The 24,671-nt window shown below is 50.9% G+C and overlaps 4 protein-coding genes and 1 long non-coding RNA gene across 13 annotated transcripts in view; 2 read left to right on the top strand and 3 right to left on the bottom strand.

The window, feature by feature from the left end:
• The window catches only part of ACLY (ATP citrate lyase), a 32,129-nt gene extending 31,561 nt beyond the window's left edge, over positions 1-568 (bottom strand). Inside the window, exon 1 of the mRNA XM_040617099.1 lies at positions 550-568. The gene's annotated coding sequence lies outside the window, so the exon portion shown is untranslated. The remainder of the gene's footprint in view (positions 1-549) is intronic.
• The window catches only part of ODAD4 (outer dynein arm docking complex subunit 4), a 20,448-nt gene extending 8,879 nt beyond the window's left edge, over positions 1-11,569 (top strand). Inside the window, exons 1-12 of one of the 4 annotated variants that reach the window (XM_040617127.1) lie at positions 676-833; positions 1,361-1,492; positions 1,831-1,984; positions 3,934-3,995; positions 5,022-5,178; positions 5,926-6,150; positions 7,184-7,391; positions 8,843-8,929; positions 9,145-9,341; positions 9,538-9,638; positions 10,473-10,551; positions 11,253-11,567. In XM_040617127.1, the coding sequence (XP_040473061.1) occupies positions 723-833; positions 1,361-1,492; positions 1,831-1,984; positions 3,934-3,995; positions 5,022-5,178; positions 5,926-6,150; positions 7,184-7,391; positions 8,843-8,929; positions 9,145-9,341; positions 9,538-9,638; positions 10,473-10,551; positions 11,253-11,422 (1,683 nt within the window). In that variant the 5' untranslated portion in view covers positions 676-722 and the 3' untranslated portion in view covers positions 11,423-11,567. Of the gene's footprint in view, positions 1-675; positions 834-1,360; positions 1,493-1,830; positions 1,985-3,933; positions 3,996-5,021; positions 5,179-5,925; positions 6,151-7,183; positions 7,392-8,842; positions 8,930-9,144; positions 9,342-9,537; positions 9,639-10,472; positions 10,552-10,899; positions 11,058-11,252 lie in introns of those variants that run through there. The other 3 variants (XM_040617123.1, XM_040617124.1, XM_040617125.1) reach the window with 3 other exon arrangements.
• LOC121098797 lies at positions 1,342-13,515 on the bottom strand. Its single transcript, XR_005831352.1, has 5 exons — positions 13,429-13,515; positions 10,187-10,237; positions 5,994-6,163; positions 4,400-4,550; positions 1,342-1,423 (listed from the first exon to the last, which is right to left on the bottom strand). It is a non-coding gene; the product is annotated as an uncharacterized LOC121098797 (long non-coding RNA).
• Positions 11,854-18,596, top strand: LOC121098784 (2',3'-cyclic nucleotide 3' phosphodiesterase). 6 transcript variants are annotated; one of them, XM_040617140.1, is made up of 4 exons: positions 11,854-11,929; positions 14,365-15,034; positions 15,631-15,773; positions 16,261-18,596. In XM_040617140.1, the coding sequence occupies exons 1-4, from the start codon at positions 11,927-11,929 to the stop codon at positions 16,711-16,713; spliced, it is 1,269 nt and encodes a 422-aa protein (XP_040473074.1). In that variant the 5' UTR covers positions 11,854-11,926; the 3' UTR covers positions 16,714-18,596. The 6 variants fall into 6 exon arrangements, with proteins under 6 accessions (XP_040473074.1, XP_040473078.1, XP_040473077.1 ...); XM_040617144.1 differs by having other exon boundaries at positions 11,882-11,929; positions 14,370-15,034; XM_040617143.1 differs by lacking the exon at positions 11,854-11,929 and adding an exon at positions 13,288-13,966.
• DNAJC7 (DnaJ heat shock protein family (Hsp40) member C7) overlaps positions 18,529-24,671 on the bottom strand; it is a 26,427-nt gene continuing 20,284 nt past the window's right edge. The window contains exon 14 of the mRNA XM_040617138.1: positions 18,529-24,286. Within this exon, the coding sequence (XP_040473072.1) occupies positions 24,249-24,286 (38 nt within the window). The 3' untranslated portion in view covers positions 18,529-24,248. The remainder of the gene's footprint in view (positions 24,287-24,671) is intronic.

The following is a 24,671-nucleotide window of genomic DNA, read 5'->3' as shown; positions in this document are numbered from 1 at the left end:
AGAGTGAGGTGGGGGGCTGCCCTCGCCAAACCCCCGCCGTAGGCACCGGCCTGGCCGGGCAGAGGAACCCGTGTGCCGTAGCCCAGGCGCTCACACGATTGCTCTTGCAAAGCGGTTTTTACCAAGTGCCTGCACTCCCACCCCCTGTTTCTCTCTGGCCTTGCCTCCCGCGCAGGGCTCTGGAAACACGTGGGTAAGAACAAACCGCCCCGTGGGCCGGGCGGGTCGGGTCAGGGGGGACACGGTGGGGGACGCTGCGAGCAGCCGGTGCGCGGCCGCTGCCACCTTCACCCAGAGCCCACGCACGGTTCGGGGCGAAACGTGCGTCTCAGTCCCGCCGAGGCAGCGCAGCCCCTGCCCCCGCCGCTTCCCCCCGCCACCCACCCGTGCCCTACCCCCCCGCCCCTCTGCCCGGCCCCCCTGCCCCGCCGTGCTGGTGCGGCCTCGCCGCGGCCGCCACCGGCAGAGCCTCCCCGGCGCCCGGCCGCGGAACCACAGCGGGGCCCCGGTAACGGTGCGCACAGCGGCCCACGCATGGCGCTGACCCACCCGCGGGTCCCCACGGCCGGTGGGACACGCCGCAGCGGCGGCAGCAGCGCGGGAAACGTCGGCGGGCGCGTCGTGCTGACGTCACCGTTTGGGCGGGGCTTCGTGCCGGAAGTGGGGCCGTTGCCGGGCGACCATTGCCAGGCGACGGCGGCGGCGGCGGCAGCGGGGCGGCCATGGCGGCGGCGGGCACCGTGCCGGCCGGCACCTTCCCCAGCCTCATGGCCGAGGGGACGCTGCTGTGCCGGCGGGGCGAGTACGGCAAGGCCCTGGCCTGCTTCAACAACGTGAGGGCGCCGAGGCGCGGCCGGGGGGGGCGCCTCGGGGGTGAGGGCCTCGACGGGACGTGCGGGGCCGTGGCACTTGCCTGACGCGGGGGCGGCTGGCAGAGGTGGCAGCGCGAAGGGAAGAGGCTGGCGGAGCATCCCACGGCAAGGGGAGGTGGCAGCGTGGGGACAGGCGGCCCGTCCAGGTGGTGGCGTGAGGGGAAGGGTCCCCACGGGTGCCTGGAGATCACAGCACGAAGGGAGGTGGCACCCGTGGGCGGTGCGAGGGGGTGCAGCTCCTGTTGGCTGGGGGCAGTGCTCAGAGAGGGGCTGCAGCACCTCCGGCGTGGGACAGGGTGGCTGCAGCAGATGGGACGTGTGAACATCTAGAGGAGGCTGGGTTTTTTTTCAGTAAAAATACTGGTTTTATCGCCATCCATCATCAGGACCCAGGCTGGGACAGAGCAGGTTGCATCGAATGTACATGCTTGTAAATACCTGTCCTGTTGAGCCAGCACTGATGACATACTGTGTCTGCTGCGTTGCAGGCGCTGAAGCTGAGAGCAGGAGACAAGCACGGTCTAGTTGCCCGCTCAAAATGTTACCTGAAACTTGGAGACACAGAAAATGCCCTGAAAGATGCTGAAGCTTCTCTCCAAAATGACAAAACATTCTCCAAGGTAAAGAGCATGAAGTGGTAAGAGTCTGGGGTCTGCAAGGGGTGGTCTTTTAACCACCCTTTAACTTTTCTGTGAAACTCTTGATGCATCTGGGAGATAGTCTTGCGTAGAAACAGCTAACTCTAAACACATCCTTGACATTTTTATTGCTTCCAGAGAAGTGGAGGTGCGTAGGCAGCAGTTGAGAAAGAATTCCAGGGTCGGGTTTTATTGTATACAGATTGCGATAGCACAGGGCTCTCACTTCTGCCTAGCAGGAAGTTAATTGAGATCTCTGAAGCTTTTTTTTCTCTCTTTTTTTATTCCTTTCCCCCCCCCCCCCCCAAATGTCATTTTAGGGACTTTACCAAAAAGCTGAGACATTATATACCATGGGTGATTTTGAATTTGCGTTGGTGTTTTATCATCGAGGCTACAGACTACGTCCAGAACTACAGAAGTTCAGGCTGGGTATCGAGAAATCCCAGGAGGCAATCGTCAACTGCATTGGAAGTAAGATGTCGCATTTTACGTCCCCTACAAGCACAGCCAGAAGCTGTTCAGTGAACAGCTGGTAGGAAATTAGCTCTGCAAGTGACCCAAGGACCTGAACAACAGGGTCTCTGATTCTGGATTCATGTGCTCGGTGGCCACCCTCAGATGAAACCAGGAAGCACCAAAAAAAGCACAGCACTGTTCTTTTTTTCTTCTACTTTTTTTTTTTGGCTGAATGCCTAGTCATATACAGTATTTAATAACTTCAGTTATGTAGAGTAAATTATGACACTAACTTACATTTCCAAAGTCACCATGAAGATTTTGTAGGTAATACAGAACAAAGCGGCTCATCTACTTGCAGCAGTGCTGGTCACAGAATCCATTTTGAGATTTTTATCCCAATACTCAAAATGGTAATGAAATTTGCCTTGCTACCTGAGCGTGGCCTTCCTGAGATCCTGACTTTCCTCCAGTTTACATTGCATAAGACCAGTGAAACTGTTGACTATTGCAGTGGAGCGCTGCTTTCATAATTTCTGGCTTAGATCACAGAACATAGTCCTGCAGGAGACTGGAAAGGCCAAGGACCTAGTGAGATTTAAAGCAAACTGAAAACTTTTCCCTTTTGCCTTAGTTTTTCTCTTAGCCATGCTCTCATATGGCAACCAGCACAGACAGGACATGCACCCGCTCTCAGGCACGTGTCACCTGGGGCTGCCGCCTCCTACACCAGCACAGCATGACTCGTGTGTAGCTCACCTGGCTGCTGTAAAACCCGCCCAGCTAGTTAGGAACTACTGCTCAGGTGGATCCCCAACAGCCTGTCCCTTCGCAGAGCCAGGACACACCCTGCTGCACCCCCCTACACAGGCCCTGATGCTCGAGATATTTAAGTGCCTTACTCTTCCCTAAAATCTGTTTCAAATTTTCAGTCCATCTCCAGTGCCACAGATTAACTTCATGTCCCAGCTGTGTAAAAGCCTGAAGCTCTTTCCAATGTGATATTTATTTTTAACAGGGAGAGTTCCCAGATCTGGCTTGCTTTCCTCCATTACTGCTGCTTCCTTAGCTTAACACAAATCTTTGCAACGGTCGGCTGAAATGCTTGCCATGCTTGATATACTGAGCTAAGAGCTTTAAATGCCTTCAAGCATCTGGGCTGTAGGCAAATGAACAGATTAAAACCCAAGACTTTAAATCAAGTGATAGCTCCTAGATGCAGGGGAAAAGCAAGGCAACACGTTAGCATTTGATCTAGATGTTTAAATAGCTGGGAAATGCCCGCACATTAACGGGGTATATCCCCAAAACTGCGGTACTGAATCTGCTTTGCCTGGCAGATTCAGAAACACCTGCCTTCCGTGATATGCAAGTACTCGTGTTGCTGATCTTGGCCCAGTTGCCTTGCTGGAGGATTTCCTTCTACAACAGCTCTTTCCTTCCTTCTGACCAGGCCAAAACAAAGCGCTGTTTTTCACTCCTACCTCCACTGCCAGAGTGCAATCTGAATGGCAGAACTGGATGTCAGAGTGAAAACGAGATAGGAGGTTTGCCCTAATGTCAGTGCACAAAAACTTTAATCTAGTTTTCTGGATTGCTGGAGATCCCTGTGCTTTACTTTCATTTTAAACCTCTGCTGTGATCCCTCAGAAGGGCTTGCTGTTCTTTTTCTTCCTCTGTTTCTGTGCAGGATGTAGCATGTCTCTGTAGGAATTGCATTGTGATGGGAGCCCCCTGGTGCCATGTGAAAATAGTAATTAAAATCCCGAGAGGAGCTGCACCTAGAGCTGTATTCCCTGCTTACAGAACACACCAACATCCACATATTTCATGTCAAAGCATTAGTAGAAAGCTTTATTTCAAATGGGACATTATAGGCTTGGCACATTTAGAGTGATTTTAATTTCAAAGCCTCTGATCTGCTGTTCCTGAACACTTAACAACTATTTTCTCTGTATTCACAGGTCCATCCTCAGTTAAACTGGAGAACAAAGAGGATCTGTGCTTTATAAGCAGGCAGGCAGAGGTACGGTCTGAAGAGCTCTTGCTTTAGAAGCTAGCTACAGTTATTATACCACTAATACTTTCTGAAATAGGCATTAGAGGATTAACAGTTTCTGCAGCAACATGAATGCAGACACAGCTGGCCTAGTGAAGCACCTTCTGACCATAGGAAGTGCAGTGATCTGTTATGAGAGTATTTACGCGCCTGCTTTTAACGTAGTTCTGGCTCAAGCTACACAAAATTTAAAGGAGAAGGCAGAAGGGCAGGGAAGAGCAAGGACGGAGAAACAAAGCCCAGGCTGAAATTTCTCTGCCAGCCTGACTGTTTCTGTTGGGTGTTGCTGATCACCCATCAAAGGCTAATCAGTAACAGCAGCGAGGTTGGAGCCAGGGTACATTTATCTACAATATTTACTTTGGTCTTACCTGATGTTGAAGGTTCACATTTTTGATAATGGACACTTTATTGATTGCTTAATTTTGGGGTGGTCCAGTGAAATAGTGCCTTATTCCTCTGAGATGCCAAGCCACATTTTCCTTCGAACTCAGTGCAGTGAATGCTCGTGTCTTCTTTCACCTGGAATTACAGGTACTCGGTGGTAAAAATAATTTGTACAAAGGGGCCTAAACGTTAGCCCTGTAATTGTCAGCGTCTTGAATATGAAACTTTAGAAATACTCTCCTGATGTTTCAGAAGCCCTGGCTGTTACAGCCTCTGTTTCCTTGACCGTGGACACCTAGATCTGCCTCTCCCACAGCCTTAATGTCCCTGCACAGCACTGAGCAGTAAGCCCTGCAGGACAGCACGAGACACTGGGGCAGGACTAATTCTTGCTGTTACTATAATGCCCTCTTCTGTTCTTGGAAGGGAGGCGGCACAATTGGTTGCAAAATTTCAGTTGCTCATGACCAAAGCAATTGGTGAGACACTGACTTTGTGCTTTTATTTAAAAAATAAGTTGGCTCATATGGAGTGTAAACAGAATTCTGCTAATTCTAGTGTTCCCCACTACTCTCCCCTGTTTTCCTTTATTTTTTCTTGCCGTAGAGCAAAAATACGACCCAGAAACCGCAAATCAAACTGACTAAGGATCAAAAATGGACGAGAAAACAGGAGCCTGTGAGGAATCCAAAAACAGAGCGACAGCTTCTTGGAGAGCTTTATGCTGACAAGGCCTACCTAGAAAAGTTGCTCAAGGATGAAGGTCTTTCTCCACTTTATTTAACTAAATGTTCCTTCTAAGCTTATTCTTTTTCCTCTTCTTCTTTTATATCCCTATGACTACTCTTCCTTATTTGTATCAGAGCTCACACAGCACATCGTGCTTGCAGTGGTTGTGAGAGAGGCAGGTGCCTGGAGAGTACAGGTATTTCTGGAGTCAGATCGATTATTCATAACATTGTCTGAGTGTATTTCCTTCCTTATTAAACGGCAGGCTTTTATAACGAACAGTAAATCAACTCAAAGCAATCTGTGCTGATGAAATAAAAACCAGAAACAGATTAATTACAAATTACTTAATTTCTGTCATAATGATAAATTCACTAACACTTGCATTCAGTGCAAAGCATTGCTCATAAGACTGCAATTCATTTGTGGTTTTATTATAGATGACGTTAAGATCAAGATGTCAGGATTTGGAGAAGTAGCCTATTTCAGAACTAGGCAGAAGGGTGATTCCCCTTTAGTCATTTTTCTAGGGAACTCTTTACCCAGTAATCGAGAAATAAGTAAGAATTTAGCCTACTCACGGGTTTTATGGTATTACTAGCATTAATAATATATGTGGGCTATGGTTTCCAGGCATGTAAAAGCACCAGCTCTGAGCAGCACCAAAGACTGTTGCTCTCTGTCAGAGCAGAAAAACACGCACCAGCAGTCCCTCACTGAACTGCAGCTTCGCCCTTCATATCCATTACTACTTTCCCAGGTTCTACCATTTTCTTTTCAGATTTGATGGAGAGCAGCACAAAGCAGGGGATCAAAGTAGCAGACCTGGTTTTGAGTGGCATTTCCTACCTCGACACACGCAGTGATTTCTGGCAGCAGCAGAAGCCTATTTATGCCCGCGTGAGAGAGCGCAAGCTCAGGCAGCAAAGGTGGATCCGGGACAAGAAACGAAACGCAGCTGAGGTTGGCAGATACATTGTGAAGAGTATGGAAGACATCGATATGTGTAGGTGTCCTGGCTGGAAGCAGTAAGAAATCATGATTAGCACATGTAATTATTTGCTGTAGTAATTACAGACCAGAACAATAGAAGCAGTGCAAGTATCAACAAATGCTAGTAGGCATTTTTGGGGAAGTATTTGCTTTTATATTCTTTACCCTTCCCAACACTGGATACAGAATCCAAGACTTTTTTTTTTTTTTTTTTCTCTCTTCCTCAGCTTTTTCTGTACTTGAGGTCTTGCTGACTGGGTTTCAGGACACCACTTAGGTACCAAAGCCAGGGAGGCCACTGCTGCATGCTTAGCAAACACCTCTGGTTTGCTAATCAGAAGTTGTTTTATTGAGAGAATGCAGGCCACTGGAGTTAATTTCTGTAGTTCCAAAATACCCTTGGAGAGAGATGAAGCAGCTGAAAAACTGGTCTGGAAGGAAGGAGTAATTCAGCTGCTTCTGGTCTCTTTCTCTCTTCCTGTGCTACATATTTACAACCCAGGAGAAAAGAGTCTAGTTGTTGCTGGAGTTCAGTCCTTTTAAGTTGCAACAGCTCGGTGGAGGTGGTGTGGGAAACATCCTGCAGTCTCCCTCCCGCAGCACCATCGTCCAGCTGGGTACAACACAGTTCACCAAGGAAGTGCAAGGGGCTAATTTAGGAGACAAAAACTTAAGTACCATAGTTAGAACTTCATTTCCAAGACCAGGCTGCCCTGCTGCAATAACTACGAACTTTCAAAAAGTCAGACAACAAACATAATTCCCCTTTATTTTTCTTCAGCAAGCGTGAAGTGTTACCAGGGTCATTTCCCTTTACTTGCTGTGATGAAAGTGATTCCCAGTAGTGCCAGGTGGAGGGTCAGGAGTACCATCTCCCAGGGGCGGAGTTTTTGGAGACGGGAGGGAGGAGTGTAGGAGATGCACGAACTGTTAGTAGCTCTAACCTTTCCCAAGCTCTGTCTGAGGCTTACGCAATCGCACTTAGTCTTATTTCCCCAGCATCACTGCGTCCATACACTCGCATAAACTTCCATCTTTGCCTCCAGTGCTGACTGGCGACTCCCCTGAAGAAAGCTGCAAGAAAGCTGAGCGTGTGCTAAAAACAATACAAGGGTGGCCAGATAATGAAGTTCCCAACAAGAAGGAGCTGATTGGAAACCTCTACAGCTGCATTGGGAATGCCCAGCTGGAGATGGGCCAGATGGAGGCAGCTCTGCAAAGCCACAAAATGGATCTGGAATTTGCCAGGCAGAAGTAAGTGCTGAGAAGTTCAGATGGAAGGGGGAAAGAGGGAAGTACCTCTGTTAAGATATTTTAGCATAAAGTAACAATTCTCACCTGGAGATTTAACAGGGCAATGCATTCACACTCTGCCCAAGTATCATGGTCTCTAGTGACTTACTATCGCCACTATTTCAAAAACAAGAAAGCGGATTTTTAAAGGCCCTCGACCATGTGGCACACCTAAACCTCTGCTGAAGCAAAGCAAAAAATGCAAGTCCCAGTCTCAGCACTTTAGCCTCTAGTATGTATTTCCTTCTCAGGAAGGTCAGGCTCTAAATTGCACAAGTTTTCTGCTACATTTTCTCTTAAAATCATTTGCATTCAAACCATAACAACAGGCTTGAAATATTTATCTAAGAGGTACAGTTACCTGCCCATACAGAACACATTCGGTGGCTCTTTCAGCTAAAACAGGATGGAAAAAAACATAGTCTTAAGATTTAGTAAGAGTTTTGCAAAGCACAGGAGAAAACATGGAATAGTTGCTTGAATTGACCTTATTTTGGTTTTATTTTTTCCAATACTGCATAGGGCTTTTAAAATGTAACTCACTTACTGTTCATCATTTTCACAAATCACTTTTTAAAATTAATATTGGTTTAAGAAATGTCTGCCTCTCTCCTGGTGATCTCAAATCTCCAGTTATGCCAGATGAAGTTGAGAAATAGGAGTAAAGAGGCAGGAATGAGATGGATATGTAATTTTAGCCCCTTTTTAATCTGATGTGAAGTTACTTTTAAGGACAGAAGCGCAGCGAGGGCTGGGGGGCCTTGTTCTCTGGTGGCTGGAGGCCAGCGATCACCCCCAGCGAGGCATTTATCCCCTCCCTTCATCACCTTTTTCATTTATAAGGTAAAGGTAGTCAAGGTAGGCTGCTTCTGAAGATGGGAGCAAGGACCAATTAAGGAAAAAAATTAAAGTCCACAGGCTACGCTATTATAGAAGGAGCTGCCTCTAGCATGGGGCAGAGGCTCAGAACACAGGGAGCGGGGGGTCTCTTACCAGGAGTCTGTAGACACACTGCAGACACGTTTTTGGCTCTTCCCTTTTCTCTTGGGCAGAAATCATCTGTTAGTGGCAGGGTCCCAGGAGCTGGTAGGGGACTTCCTCGGGCCCCACAAAGCAACAAAGGGAAACTGAGGCAAAGAAAAATGGACAGACTTTCACTGTCTGATTTGCACCAAAGAAAAATAATAATCAGAGACAAAACCTAAACCATTTTCTCCTGTGTGTTATGGGGTGTCAGCTGCAACAGCTGTAGATAAAATCAAAGATCCACCTCGATTTTATGACTTTCAGTGTCATCGGTCCTTTACTTCTTAACACTTACCCTGAAGTCACGTTGAGCACCAAAGAAAACTTACAAGTATCAGGAGCAAGCCTATGTCAACTACTACAATTTCTTTTTCTTTTCAACGCAGTGATCTGCCAGATGCTGTATCCAGAGCCCTTGATAACATTGGCAGAGTCTATGCCCGAATCGGCAAATTCCAGCAAGCTATTGACACGTATGTAAAATTAGTAACAGAAGAGGCATAAGGTTGTATTGGGATTTAAATTAATTATGTCTTTTGAGGTTTTTTTATTCATACTGCTGGCAAGGGGGGCTGTGAAATTTTTCATACCGACAGTACCTGGAACCCTTTGTTTATAAAATCAATGGTTGAAATTATAACTGCACCTAGTAAGATTCAGTAAATATCGCCTTTTTCTCTGCTTGAAGTTGGGAGGAGAAGATTCCAATGGCAAAATCCAGCTTGGAGAAGACCTGGCTGTTCCATGAAATTGGCCGATGTTACCTTGAGCTGAATAAAGCTGAAGCAGCCCAAAATTACGGACAGAAGTCCCTGCAGTCAGCAGATGAAGAGGGAGATGCTGAGTGGCAACTCCATGCTACAGTACTAGTGGCACAAGCACAAGGTAAAGGCATTACAACAAATTTTGCTCTAAGGATGGAGACAGCCTGTCTGTTCAGCATCTTAGTGAAAACATTCCTGCCGTTTAACAGCCAAAGTAACTGCTCAGGTCAAGACCTCTCACTGGAGACTTGCTTGATTAACTATTGTTGTTCTCTTGGTCTTGGGTTAACACAGATGCTTTCATTTGTCTGTTACAGTAAAATTAAAGGATTACCGGTCTGCAATCATCCACTTTGAAAAAGCACTCGAGAAGGCAAAGCTTACTCACAGTGAAGCTGCTCAAAAGGCCATCATTATTGTAAGTGGGCTGTTGCAAAGAGGAGAGAAGCTTGGGGCAGCATCAATAAGTTGGCTGTAACTATTGTCTAGTGTCCTGTGAATTGAGAAAACATCGCTACACAGCTAGTGTATTAAGAGGGGGAAAATGCAGCCTCTGAAGCCATTTACATATTAAAAGCAATGAAACCTCCTGGCTTAGAAAACTTAACCCCAGTTTATGAACCAGTCTAACATATAAAAGGATGAAGCCCTAGCCCAGCTCAGGTTGAGGGCAAAAATTTTTTTTTACCTCCCTGGGGCAAGGATTTCACACACAGGATATAGCAGCGCTTTCTCTGTGCTCAGCTGTCAGCCTCTGATCACAGCTCACCCTTTTCTGGCCTCTCCAAAATGCCCCAGAGAAACCACTTTGCATCAAACCATGGAAGAAGATCTGGGCATGGCCAGTGACCTACAATTAAGCAGTTTGCACGTTTTGGTAGCCAGCCCTCGCTGACCTGACGGTGGGTTGTGGGTGATGTGAGCACACACGGCTTGCCAGGGAACAGTTACAGCACAGGGACGTACCTATTTGGTGATCCCTCACGGGTGTCCTGAGCTCAGGCAGAGCCTCTTCTCCTGCCAGGAGAAAAATTATAGTGTGAGAGAGATGGAACCTTCAGGGGAGGAGACATTTGATAAGGGATGCTAACAGGTAGTAACCACTGCAGGGAGAAATTAAGCATATTGTTGCAGAGAGTTTTATGGTAGGAAAGGATCAGGTAGTGACAGCAGAGATCAAAAGAAAGCAGGAAAAATGTAGGTATGTAACTGCATTTCTAGAGCTCTTATTAATAAGCTGTATCACTTTCAGGCCTTAGATGATGTGAGCAAAAGCTTCATTGAAGAGCTGAACAAAAGAAGAGGAGAAACAACAGTTAACTTTCCTAAAGGTAATGGTCATTTAGACCTCGGCACCCCATAAGTATAAAAATTCTCCACTTCCCTTTCCTGGAGCACAGGCCAAGGCATGGGAACAAAGCACCCCGTTCCCAGGGAGCAAGTATCCACATTTCTGGCCCGTATTGCATCGCCTCTGCTAGTGCACAGTAGCAGGAATTAATTTATATGTGAGGCCATAGCGCAGTTATAATTTGTGGCTTCGGTTTTTTGGTAGCGAAAGTTTCACCTTGAGCTGGTATAAACCAAAGCAAGTGATGCAGCGAAGCCTCGATGCCAGTGAGGGAGCCTGGTTTCCTCCTCAGTGCTATCCATTTAAAAACCTGCTTTTAATAACACAGAAAACAGCTCCAGTGCCCAGAAGGCAGAAGCGAAACGTGACTGAAAGTGGGAATAAACGAGACCCATAGCGTTGAGGCCTTCAGAAACATCAGCTGCATCTTAAGAGTTCAGATAGCATTGATTTCCTTGCAAACAGCGAATTAAAATCTTCATCAAAGCACCGTGCTCCGCCAGCTGGGGGTGGTGGAGCCTGTGCAGGAGAGGGCAGCACCTCCCGCGCGTCCCCCGCGCCTGGGCACCCCGCACCCCCTGGGGCCACAGCAGGACCGGGGTGCTGGGGGCGAGGGGTCCCGCTCAGCTTGTGCCCAGCCGAGCGCTGGGACGCGCTTTCCGAGGGGTTTTTCCTCCCCAGGTGACGGTCGCAGCGACGAAAACCCCAAAGGCGGCGACCGGGAGGATGGAGAGCGAGCGGGAAGCGGAGGGAGGGAGCCGCGGGGGGGGGACCGAGCGGAGCCGGCAGGAGCGAACGGCCGCGCAGGCAGCGGCGGGGCGGGGGGCGGCGGGGCCGGGGGGGAGACGTAGGCGCGGAGCGGGGCCCGCCGCAACGGGAGCTCCGTCCCCGGGCACCCCTGGCTATCGGACCTGCGCCCGACCCTCGCCCCCAGCCCCCCCGGGCCCGGCTCCCCCGGACCGGGCAGCCCCCAGACCCCCCGCCCCTCACCAGGCAGCCCTCAGCCCCCAGCTCCCTCCCCAGGCCCGGCTCCCCCCGGACCGGGCAGCCCGCAGCCCCCAGCAGCCCCCAGCCCCCGGGCCCGGCTCTCCCGGACCGGAGAACCCCCAGACACATCACCCCCCAGGCCCGGCTCCCCCGGTCCGGCGCCCAGGCCCCCGCACACCCTCCCTCCTCCACCGCCCCGGGGGCGGTCCCAGCCCGGCCCCCCGCTCCCCCCGCGCCTGCGCGGCCACAGGCGGGGCGAGGGGGGGCCTCGGCTCTATGAAAGGGGCCGCGGCCGCCCCCCCCCCCAGAGCCGCTTCCCCGCCGCGCCGCTCCGCACCGGCGGCCGCCCCGGAGCCGCTGCCCTCACCATGGTAAGCGGGGCCCGGGGCAGCCGCGGCGTCCTGGGGGGGGTGGGGGGGAGGTACCGGCGGCGGCACCGACACGTGGACTCGGGGTCCGGAGGGGGCGTCGCGGCTGAGCCCCGAGAGCCAGCCCCAAGGGGGTCCCCACAGCCCCGTCCCGGGGGTCCCGGGCCACCCTGGGGGGCGGCCGGAGCCCCGGCAGCGCCAGTGCCCTGACGCTGGAGCCGCGGCTCCCTCCGGGCGAGGCGCTGCCCCGCGGGGGGACAAGCGGGGGCTTTGTGGGGCGGGGGCTCAATGGGGGATTGTGCACCCGGGAGCCCGGCGCCGCGCCGGGGCTCTGTGGGACCATTGTCCGGCCGAGCCCTGCGTGGCCCCGGCCCATAAAGGCCACTATTATCCTCCCCGCTGGGCACTGAACAATGGGGCCGGAGCGTGTTTTCTGTCATTGTTCTTTTGTTTGCGCCTTTGAAAAGCGGCTTCAGTCACCGCCAGCAGCTGCCTGCAGCAAAGCGGCCGGGCTGCCCCAGCCCCTGCCCGGCCACCGGAGCGGCGAGGCCGAGCCCCCCCTTGGCACACAGGACACCCCCCAAAGAGGACCAGCTCTCAGAGGCTCACGCCATCTGCTTCCCCTTGTACCATGGCCTGGGAGCCCCCGGTCCGTGGGCAGGGCCCCGCGGGGGTCCCCAGGAGAAGGAGCCCCCAGCCCGTGGGCAGGGCCCCGCGGGGGTCCCCAGGAGAAGGAGCCCCCAGCCCGTGGGCAGGGCCCCGCGGGGGTCCCCAGGAGAAGGAGCCCCCAGCCCGTGGGCAGGGCCCCGCGGGGGTCCCCAGGAGAAGGAGCCCCCAGCCCGTGGGCAGGGCCCCGCGGGGGTCCCCAGGAGAAGGAGCCCCGCGGGGGTCCTTGCTCTTCCCGTTGGCTCCGCAGCGGTTTCAGGAGCGGGCACGGCTGCTCGGGGCTGTCCCATCCCGGTGTGCCGTGCAGGAGCTGGCCCGGGGCAGGCAGTGATCCTGCCCAACGCGGCTGTTGAAGCCCCCATCCCGCTCCCTCATCCCGCTCTCGGGGGAGCTTTTGGACCCAAAACCCACCTCCACATTCCAGAATAAGTGCTAGGAAAGTTAATAACTGAAACGGGTTTTAAACAACACCCTTGCCCTGCAGACGGGAAAGCTGTGTTTTTCTGCCGCGGGCAGAGCATTGACATTGTGTGTAAATCCCCCGGTTTTTGCACCGATGGCAACGCTGGCTCCTCCAGCATCGCTCCCGGTTTTTGCACCGGTGGCAACGCTGGCTCCTCCAGCATTGCTCCCGGTTTTTACACCGATGGCAACGCTGGCTCCTCCAGCATCGCTCCCGGTTTTTGCACCGGTGGCAACGCTGGCTCCTCCAGCATTGCTCCCGGTTTTTGCACCGATGGCAACGCTGGCTCCTCCAGCATCGCTCCGCTGGTCATGGGCTGGGCTAGGCCAGGAGGCAGCTGGGGGAGGGAAGGGGGGAGAGTTCACATATTGACCTAAAAACCAGTGGCTGCCCCGTGGATGCTGTCAAAAAATCGTGCAGGTGGAGAAATCCCACGTTTCCTTCCAGTCCTGTGTTTTCCCAGTCTCTGCTGGCATTGCAGTTCCCGGAGCGGTCGGTGCCCCAGCAGCTCTTCCCGGCTCACTCACCGTTGCTCAGAGGGTTGGTTTCACTTTCGTGTTGAGCTCCGCAGCTGCTGGGAAAGGGGGTTTCGTTTACTGGAAACCAGTTCAGTTGCTCTCCATCACAAGAGGAGCCCAGATCCCCGCCCCAGATCCCCCCCTCTGAGGCAGCCGGGCTGCTGCTGTTCAGCGAAGCGGGAAGAGATGGCAGCTCCTAACAAGAGGCAGCATCGCTGCAGGCTTCGCTCGGAACCAGCCTTTCCTGCGGGGATGGAGGATCCTGAACAGGCTTAAATCCCTTTGTGGTCTCTTTATTCAAACGGAGTGATGAGATTGCAGCAGCTGTTGCAACCTGCTGGGAGTTTCGTTTCCCCCGCAGCAGGCTGCACCCTCCTGATTGACTAGCCACAAGTATTTATTTTCAGAAATAAATGTGATGCTCCAGGTGCCCTGGCCAGGCTGTCGCGCTCTGGCGGTTCGCTGGCTGCCACGTGACGGGCAAAACTTCCCCTTCCTGGTCGGGCAGGAGCGGAGCTGAGGCCGGAGTGGGAGCGGAGCTGCACCCCCAGCTCCACGGGTCAGCCGGCCGGTGCCGGGGTGGTGGGACAGGACGGGGGTCCCCGCTGTGGGACCGGCCGGGGTAGCTGTGAGTGGGGCTGCGGAGGCTGGGGACCGGGGGGGGTACGACAGGGGGGGATGGGGCAGAGGGGATGCTTCTCCCCGGAAAGGTTCGCCCTGGCTCGTGTGGTGGGAATGCGCGGTCTCTCGGGGTTGCTAGCCTGCAAAACATTTTCCTTCTTGCATTTCAGAACAGAGGCTTCTCAAAGAAGAGTCACACGTTCCTGCCTAAAATATTTAGGAAAATGTCTACTCAATCAGCGAAAGAAAGGCCTGAAAGCTTGCAGTTCCCGTTCCTTGACGATGATGATACCATCTCCACGGTCAAAGAATCTAAAACCTTTTTTATTTTAAGAGGGCTGCCTGGCAGCGGGAAGACCACTCTTGCCCAGGCTATCCAAGATAGGTATAAAGATGCCTGCAAGGTCATCTCTGTCGATAGCTATAAAATTACACCTTTAATAAGAAGCAGCATCCCTGAAGAGTACACAAAGGTGGATGAGGATCTAGTTGACTATTGCAAACGAGATATCAGTGTTATCGTTTTGGATGACACTCACCATGAGAGGGAACGACTGGACCAACTCTTTGACATTGCTGACAAGTACCGGTACAAAGTCATCTTTGCCGAGCCCAAAACCCAGTGGCGAATGGATTGCTTGCAGCTGAAGGAAAAGAATCAATGGAAACTGTCGGTGGAAGACCTGAAGAAGATGAAGCCCAGCTTGGAGAAGGAATTCCTACCCATGTATTTCGGGTGGTTTTTGAGCAAAAGAAGTTCGGAGAACCTGAGGAAGGCTGGGCAGGCCTTCTTAGATGAGCTTGGAAGCCTCAAAGCCTTCAAAAAGGAGAGTAAATACTGTATGTATAGAAGTATCTTACCAAGTTCTTTCTTTGTTGATGAAATGTTAACGCTCAGCAAATGGAATAAGTCTGGTCAGCTTCTGAAGTGAATTTCTAGTTAAAGTTAGCAACAAGAAAAACCCTGTAAAGATGCTAATCTGCTTCCCGTAGTTAACAAGGTTGCTTTTGTAAGTAAAAAATAAATGAAACAGTTTTTCCTAAGCTGTTTAGCTCTGACACTGTAGGGAGCTGGGCTGGGCTGGCAGCGGCGTTCCGCCTGGTGGCTGGGCATCCCTGGTTCTCTGGCCTATGGGCAAGGCAGAACAAATGCAAAGAGTCACAGAGAAAAGGGAAGGACGGGACAATCTTGTCCCTCGAGGGAGTCTTTAAGTCATCGAGGTTGAGACCTCGATGCAGAGAAGCTTCTGTTTTCTAGTAACATCCCGTTAGCCTGGCTGAGCAGTTTTATTTACCCAGCTTTTATTTATTCAGCAGTACAAAAGATGAAACACGAAGGATGGGTTGGGAAGAAAGCTGAGGTGGGTTTTAGGCTCATGGGGCGACATCAAGGGGATCATTTTTTGACAGCAACGTTGTTTACCTGTTGTTTGCAGTTGCTTCCGCTATTGAAGATCCCAAAGTAAAAGTCGATCTCACCAGCTACTTTGTGAAGAGGCCGCCCGGGGTCTTACACTGCACCACAAAATACACAGAGTTTGGCAAAGCAGCTGGAGCTGAGGAATACGCGCAGCAAGAAGTGAGTACGGGGGCTCCGAGTCCCCCCTGGGACACCAGTCTCCCCCCCTCCCCCTTCCCAGCAGGGATCCAGAAGCCCCCTCAGGGTGGGCTGGGATGTGGCTTTGCTTGTGCCGAGAGGCCAGAGGTAGGGACAGTCCGTAGGTCCACGTGGCCGTGCAATAAAGTCATAGTTGTGGCAGAGGTGGTGACTATTTCTTGTTGGTTTCCAAACAAAATACTCCCACCCCCCATCGCCCCCCCAGCATCATCCCCAGTAGCTTAAGCTGAATGATGATGACTTAAGATCTTTACAGTTCCAGCTACGTTATTTCAAGACGGGTAAACCCAAGTTAAATAGTGCAATTTGCCAAGGAAAAAGATGCAACCAGTTCAGAACTCGGGGATGAGGAACTTCAGGCCACGATCTAGCTGCACACAGCATCCCGTGTAGGTCAGCCCCAACCCATCCACAGCCGCGTTCTCTGCTTGTCTCCCTCCTCTCGCAGGTGGTGAAGGCTTCCTACGGCAAAGGCTTCACCTTGGCCGTTTCTGCTCTGTTCATCACAACAAAAACTGTTGGGGCTCGCGTGGAGCTGAGCGAACAGCAGCTGCTGCTGTGGCCCGGAGATGCCGACAAGATCCTGCCCGCCGACAACCTCCCGAAAGGCAGCCGGGCTCACATCACCCTCGGCTGCGCCAACGGCATCGAAGCCGTCCAGACTGGGCTCGACCTGCTGGAGTTTGTGAAACTGGAAAAGGCGGGGAACAAAGGGGATGAAGTGGGGGAAATTGGAGGAGGGAAACTGCTGTATTTTGATAACGGTATGTGGATGCTCGTCCTTTCTAAAAAGATCGATGTGAAGGCGATATTCTCGGGTTACTATGGAAAAGGAAAACTTGTGCCAACACAGAGCACCAACAAACGGGGCTCTGCTTTTAGTTCCTGCGCCATCATCTAGGAGCATGGGCAGGGGAGCTTGTTTGTTCGTTTTTAAAAGGCAAGTAACTCCTGTAACCTTTAAAAGTGTAAAGAGAATAATTCTACCTTTACTAAAGTAAGCCCTTTTGCCAGCCCCTGTGTGAAGCCTCTCTGGGGAGAGTTTACTGGCCTCAGAACAAGGAAGAAAACAAGCAGCCTGCGACCGATGGAGAAGCAATAACTGAAGCGCTGCAGAGTATTTCAATGGAATTTTGGAGAGAACTAGCTGTCGGGGTCTGCTTGTTTTCTTCCTCGGCGGAAGATCAACCACGATCTTTTATAACTTTCCCACGAACCACAATCGTTAGACCTTTCATGTCCGTACTACGAGCAGTGGCAGACCAAAGCCTGTGTAACTGCCCTGAAGCCAAGCGAAGGGACCTGGGCGCTGCCTCTCGTACCCGAGGGACTGACGGCAGCCCCGGTGCGGTAGCTGAATCGCTGGGTGAAAATCAAGCCGTGGGTCACGGCGTGGCAGTTACTCATAGTTTAGCTGGTGAGAGGAAAACGGGCGGAGGGCAGCAGGGCACGGAACAGCCTCGAGGGGGGTCCTGCAGCCCCGTCCCCATTCACCCATCCTTCATCGCATGGAAGGGATGTGCTGGTGAGCAGAGGGAAAGGCTGTGACCAGATGATGTCTTAAAGTCAGCTATCGTGGACTTAAAGGGAAACAAGTAAAACAGGAGAGGCGTTCAGATCCCGCCGCGTGGCTCCAGGCATTTCACTTCACCTGTCAGAGCAGGCTGGACCAAGCACTGCCCTTGTCCTTTAGGGAACAATCCTGCCTTGGCAGGGAATGGAAAAGACAAACATCTTTTCCATCTTTTATAGAAACTAAAATCGTGTCTGAAGTATAGGACTATACTTCATGCAAGATTTTACTACTTTGTTCTAATGCACTTGAATGTTAAAAGTTAGGATGGCAGTAACATTGTAATTTAGGAAGTGGAGGTACCGTAACTGCGTAACTTAAGTCTGCTCAAACCTAAACCGTTGGCTGGAGAAAAAAAAAGTTAACGATGAAGCACTTCTGTTATTAAATAGCCTGTTTTATCGAAACTTCTGGTTTTGCTCTTGGCCAGACCGTTGCCAGTTGGTCGGTGGATACGTGGTCACTACTTTACTGTAACACAAAGCTCAACTAACGGATGCAGGTCAGGGCAACAGTTTAAACCCCCGCTATGGCTTGGTGTTTGGTGAACTGCATAGTGACATTAACCCCGTATTAATAAATGTAAATACTTACTGTGTTTGGCAAGCGGGTGCTGGGCTCGTACCTGTCGAGGAGCTGGTGTGTGGGGAGGGCTGGGCGCGCGCTGAAGCCGCTGCGTGGAAGCCCAGCGCTGCCTGTGTGAGGCTCATTTCTCCGCTGAATGTTTAAAACAAGCGCAGGGTGTGCTTTGGGGCTACTCCGGTAAATGCTCTGCAAGTTTACTAGCAAAGCAAAATAGTTTCAGAAAGACAGATGACAATAAATTCTTGTTACAACATAAAAAAAAAATAATATTCACACCCCCATAGCACCTGTAATCCTCCCTCACCTTCACCGGAGAAACCCTTGCTAGCTCCTACGTGGGCAGAGGGGTGAGCGCCCAGCTCGGGCCTTTCCCAACAGAAATCCCAGATGGATTCACTCCATCCGAAGGGTAGCGCCTGCGGGAGCACAGGAGCACGCTGACCCCTCTCCCTCCAGTGCCCAGGGAACAGCCCAGTGCTCCGGATCGCATCCCGCACTGGAACGCGCAGCTGGAATATCTTGTTTATTTGCCTGTTCAAGAACAACAGTGAGACTGTCGTCATTTAAGTTTTTATTAGTTTGTACATCATATACAGTTTATAATAAAGTAAACCAATTGCATATGGTTTTGCTTCAGTCTGTGATATTCTTCATATAAACACATCATTATGAATTATGCCTAATGAAGTAAACAACAAATATTCACATTTTTACCATTCACATCCTAGAAAGGTAAAGGGTCCAAAGAGGGACAGTGTCGATACCGATGCGAAGCCTGGCTTAGAGAGGATGACGTGTTTGGCAAAACGACGGGGATCGTGATTGCTCCATGCAATACCCCTTTCCTCCCAGGGGAAAGGTTAAGATATTTACACTGAGGTAAACATTCAGAATTTCGATTCGGATAAATACTGCAGTAGGGGGGTTAGCGTCCTCTCCAAGTTGGCTTCGCATCGGTGCCTGGTTTTGTCTGACTACTCCTTAACGTTGTTACAACACAGCAGGTAGGCATGCAATGAAGGTGCTGGGTTTGCTGTTCCGCACTCAATCCCTCCAACGTTGCTTCACCCCGTTTTCTCTTTTGAAGCACGAGCTGGTGACGGGAAAGCAGGGAGGAAGGTGGGGCCGCCGAGGTCAGGCTGGCACAGCACCCACGCCGCGCACCCAGCCGGGGGGAGCAGCCCGCTGCTGTCCCCAGCCCCCCCGTACCGCGGCTCCGTGACACCCTGTCGCAGACTGTGCCGCAGCCCGGCACCCTGCTCGCACCGTTCCACACGGGAGCTTTCCTTCGGAGGTCGGACCCAAGCTAGAGCCAACACTTGCCTTGCACTACGCAAAGAAGAAAGGATAATCCTGTCCCTGCCTCTGCAGGCGCGGGGAAAGCCGGGGTACGTCAGGCAAGGGCAACGCATCACGCATCGTCTTTCCAAGCCAAGCGCGGGTCCCCGCTTACGGGGACAAGAGGGACATCTCCAGAACGCAGAGCTGCTGCGCGCGAGCGGGGGGTGACAGAGCGGCCGCGTCCAGGCTGCCACCCCCCAGCCCGGTGGCCTGGGACGGACCCCAGCGCCGCCTGGAGAACCCCCGGCCGGCGCCACACACAGGCTGCCCTTTTCCCGAGGGACGGGGAGGGGAGGGTACAAGGCACAAATTTAGACGGGATGCAAACCATCCACTTGAAGAGAAGTGACTATCTTTAGTTATTACTGAAACGGAGGAAGTAATTTGGAAAGAAGAGCAAACCACTGCGTGGTGCAAACGCTTTGGTCATTCAATTCATCGAAGAGCGACTCGGCCGGCTCCCGGACCAGCGTGCGGGTGGGCACAGGAGCTGAGCCAGTTTCCGTATCGGAAACGAAACAACAGCACAGCAGCTTTCCCTCTGTATCCCCGTCAGATACAGAAAGCTGAGGGACTGGCAATATTCCACGGATAATAATACTGTTGTCTCTAAACATTTTTGTTTCTTTCTCCCTTTTTTTTTTTTTTCTTTTTCTCTCCAATTTGCGTTTACGTATTTACAAAACAGTCAGAAGCCTTTAGCACTAAGGATCCAGCTTTACAGCAACACTTCCAAAGTTCACAAACAAAACCACGTACTTTCCTACACAGCACGTGTAGCCGAAACAACGAAGAGCCTGTCAACGGGGGCAGCCAGAAGCATCTTAATGGTCTTTACATCTGAGGTCAAGTCCAGGTTCAGTGTATCTGGAAAGGACTCTCAATACTCCCCTGCAAGAGGTGGAGCTGACACAGCATCAGATTTGTAAAGTAAATCCACACAAGAAAAAACACACCAGGCTTTGTGGTCTAGAGGTCAGACCATTGTACATGCAAGTATCTCCCACACACTGACGTTACTGATGCATGTTTTCATTTTTAAAGCATGAAATTCCTTCCATTTTCACTTGAATGCAACTGCATTTCACTATTTGAAACTAGCCCTACAGCAGCTCAGACACCACGAGTACCATGATTAGGCAAAAAAAAAAAAAAAAAAAAAAAAAGAAAAATCAAACCATCAGAGGGAAAGCATTAATAGTCAAACAATTCCTTATCTCCTTGCAAACGCCACAGTCACGACAACGGAGCCTCACGTCACACGCCTGCTCTGCCCGAGCCGGGAGCCACGCTCCCCACACACCCCGTTTTTCCTTGGACTTTACAACTTGTAGCCAACAGCTACATATATATGTACCTCCACCTGTTACAGAGCCATTCAATGGCAACTCCTGCCGTCCCCTCTGCTAAAAGATCCTTCCCTTCCACACCAGCCCGCTCCAGCCGTCGGCCACGTCTGCTCCGCTGCCTCCGGGTGCTCCCCACCGGCAGGAGCCCTCGCAGCACCCGCCAGCCCCTGCGGAACGCCGGGTGGGAGCCGGCAGGCCCAAGCACCGCACAGCAAAAGCTCCTCAGCGCCTGCATTCTGGGCTGTCCGCCCGGCAGAGCGGGGCACGAGCAATTCTGCACGTGGAACGCTCTGGGGGCACGCTGAAGTGTGTTTCGGGATTAAGTATTAAGGCTCTTACCGTTATGCCAAAAAAAAAAAAAACAAACCACAAACCCCAAAAAACCTTGCGATCATTACAAAGCCTGACTTCCGGAAAGAAAACTCTTCTTGTTAAAAGGAAAGGCTTTACCATCAGCTTCGTCCACCCGCCAAGTCCACGCGGTGGCCTACAGTCACGCCAAAGGGCGCAGGGTGCGCGTACGTCCCACCGTGCTCCGAGGGCATCACCTACAGCAAGCGCCTCCTCCCGCCTCCATCAGCTCTTTATCATTCTAGAAAAAGCAAACCACAGGCATCGTATCACTTTCAGATACTTATTCACCGTCTCCGTGGCGAATTCCTGTGTCTGGGAGCCCCCGCGGAGCCGAAGGAAGCCGGGGAGGTCGGCCGAGTGGTAGCAGCTAGAAAAATAGCACTAAGGTTCCCTGTGGCTATAGACAAAACACAACCTATGAAGAATGTTCCGGAACTACCAAGTGTGAAAGGCAACGTTTCAAGCAACGCGCATCTCTAAGCGGATTTTTTTTCCAACAGAAACAGCCCCGTGTCTCCGAGCCTCACCAGGACCCGACCGAGGTTCCCACGCCACTGCCCCTCTATCTCCCGGCGCTGCTGCTGCTGTCCTGAGGTAGCGGGAGCGTCGCCGAACGCCGCTCCGAGCCCACTGCTCCGCGCGAAGGGGAACGCGCGTTTGCCTTCGCTTCGAATCACACAATAACGCTCCTTCGAAAAGTCTTGGCACTCACCATATTCCTATTTAACTACATCAAATCACGCGTTCGTGTACAGTTTATAAATATTTGCTGTATACATTTTCTCTCTCAGAAGAAAAGCCATTCCACTTCTGTCCTCCAAGAAACGGTCTCATTCAACGTTTGGAGAGAAGGAAGCAAGCCTGTCTGTCTTAACTGGGGGGAGGGGGAAATAATAATAATAATAATAATAATAATAATAATAATAATAAAACCCACTGACAAATGCAGGACACGTCTCTGTGCATGGTGATAAAAGACCAAGAAAAGTCCAAACTGTACAGTAATATCAATACACACAGGACGAGACGTTATGAATCCAAAATGCCACTAAAATAAGTCCTGTAAACTCTGATTTACAAGTGCCATGAGAACCGGAGAAGTTCCAATATGCATAGACCAGTATTTCAATTCCCGAGATATTTACCATTTCAGCGTCTGAAAGATGCTAAGACCTTTTTTTTGCCCTCAGTGCAATCCGGATAAGTCCATCACGTTACACTGGTGCAAAGGAAGTTCGAATCAACCTTGTAGAGTCTGTTTTTTGAAAGAGAACTCCACATTGGCTCGTTTGAAAAGCTGACTTGCGAGCGAGTTAGGATAAAATACTTCCTTTATTCTGCAGTACTAGAATTTAAGCCCTTAAACCTTCCCTCTATGAAAACGAGATTGTCAAAGGTTCTGACCAAACGCAACCACCGGCCCCGCGGCGCTCGGCGGCGGCAGCACCACGACACTATTGCAACGGTTGGAAATGAAGGTAACGTGTGTTACAGTCTAGCAGCTCTGTCCCACCGAGCAGGACAAGCACAGCCCTCAGCAGGAAGGAAGACGATGTTAGCGTTCAAAGTAATCATTTCACGCAACGAAGCCGTTGCCGGTTTTTGTTCCTGCAGTAAGAAGTTAAATCAGCTACGATAGAGCAGTCAGCGTCCGGCTCCTCTAGGGAAAGTCTTGCACGTTATCGGTACGAACCCCTGTTTTCTCAGCCAAGCCAAATCCAGCCCTCCAAACGTCACTACGCTACCGCAGGTCGGTCCAAAACACTCCCGATACGGCGACACCGCCGAGCCTCTGCCCCGCCCGCTCGTGTCGCCGCTCTCTCTCAAACCCCGCTCCGCCAGCCAACGCCACGCGCCGCGCTCCACCACCGCCGCGCAGACGGGACGGAGCTCCAACCAAGCGCCTACGCAAAAAAGCTTCTTCACGCTCTAGAGAAAAAGGGAAGAATTCTGGAAGGCAGAGTCCTCTCCCAGCTGAGGTCTTGCTGTGACACTAGGTTTACGGTGAAAAACAAAACAGCATTCACGGTAACCGGCAGCACCACCGAACCAAATCCATTTCCAATTCCAGACGGTGCAGCCGCGTGCAGCTCCAGGCTTTACTCATCCCTCCAGCACTTGTCCTGACATTGTGCAAGAGAAGCAAGTGGCAGACTGTCAGTTCAGAGTTTGACTTTGCATTTTCTTGCTTCTTTGGACTAGTAAATCACTTCTAGTTGCAAACTACTTGACTAGTTTAACATATTTGTACAGTTCCTGTAAACATTATGAGAGCACGCCGCTGCACGCACACAGTAACCGTTTTCAGTGATTAACCTGAATTTTACTTTGCATTTCTTCAGAGCCAGAAAGAGCTCATCCGCGTTATGGATCAGTAACATGAAATCAAACATCAAGCTCAATAAAATCAAGTTTTAGCATAAATATTAAACGTTCAAGTGATTAAAAAAAAAAAGGTACGGTGAAGAAATTCAGCCCAGAGCAAATTCAATATTCCCTCAAACAGAACAATTCTTGGAGTGGAAACACAAAGCCCTTAATTCTAGCTGCATCACAGGGAATTCTCACATAAGCTGCTCTTTTAAATCCAAAGAAGCATTTCTCTGATACAAAATTGTTAAACTCACACATTATCGTTTAAGTTAATGCCCAAGTGTACTGTTCTGGTAGAACTGTGGGGAAAAAAGAAAAAAAAAAAAAAGGCAAAAACCAGACAGCTGGCAGGTAAAATGCGATTGTATGAAACTCGATTGAATCTTGGCAATATCGTCAGAAGATTAATATAAATTACAAAGTACTTACAAACCCTAGACATGCTGCCATTCGGAGCCAACCAAAACAAAATAGGAGATCACTTCACCCTCTTTTACATGTTGAGATTCCCGGAGGACTTCAGGGAAATCCTCTCCACTGAGGAGCAGGAACAGTCTGAAAGTATGGGCCAGCATGGAGGAACCAAAAGATTCAAAGCTTTATTTTTTTTTTTTTTCTATTTTTTTTTTTTAATAAAGTTAACAGTAAAACAAAATTCACAAGCCTTCCCCTCCCCGAGCTGGTTTCCTCTTCACACACAAAAGCACACAAAACAGAGGTCTCCAACCGAGAAAAATGAAACTGCTCTAAGTACAATGAGACATGATGAAGGAAGGAGTCTAAGTATGTCCATATTCAAGGTTAAAATAAGCAGATCAGGTATGTGTGGTTGGGGTTGGTTTGGTGTTTGGTTTTTTTTTTTTAGCCAAACTGGAAAAAGAAATTTCCAGGCCCAGAAGCTGAAAAAGAAAATGAAATGTATTAGTGTTTTCAAATGCCAAAGACAAGCTGGTTCACTACTGGCCTGCGTAGCTCGATGCCAAGCCAGTACTTAAATCAAACAAAAGCATCTGACCGAGCGGGAGAGGTGGGATCTTTGCTAGGCAGTTCCAGCAGCCAATTCCCACCTAGCAGAAGAGCGGGCTACTGGTAACACAGGTCAAACCAGCACGTGTGCAAGGAGGAAGGTGAAGAGCACGCGAAGCGTGCGAGACGTCTCACAATTCATAACAAAACACCTTAAGGAACACGCCCTTCCCCAAGGGGTAGGTCGCTATTGCTCGGGGCTGTATGTAGCCTGAGGCGTGCGGAGAAAGCCCGACCACACGTAAAGTTGGAAGGGAC

This window comes from Falco naumanni, chromosome 18, assembly GCF_017639655.2.
Source record: "Falco naumanni isolate bFalNau1 chromosome 18, bFalNau1.pat, whole genome shotgun sequence".
Classification (NCBI taxonomy): Eukaryota; Metazoa; Chordata; class Aves; order Falconiformes; family Falconidae; genus Falco; species Falco naumanni.
Note: the sequence above shows the minus strand (reverse complement) of the source record. Positions and strands in the feature narration are given on the sequence as shown.

Coding starts and splice junctions, on each gene's coding strand:
- LOC121098784 (XM_040617139.1), top strand. CDS start 14,266: ATGCTTCTCCCCGGAAAGGTTCGCCCTGGCTCGTGTGGTGGGAATGCG. Junction 15,035..15,630: donor CAAAAAGGAGAGTAAATACT/GTATGTATAGAA, acceptor TGTTGTTTGCAG/TTGCTTCCGCTATTGAAGAT. Junction 15,774..16,260: donor AGGAATACGCGCAGCAAGAA/GTGAGTACGGGG, acceptor CTCCTCTCGCAG/GTGGTGAAGGCTTCCTACGG.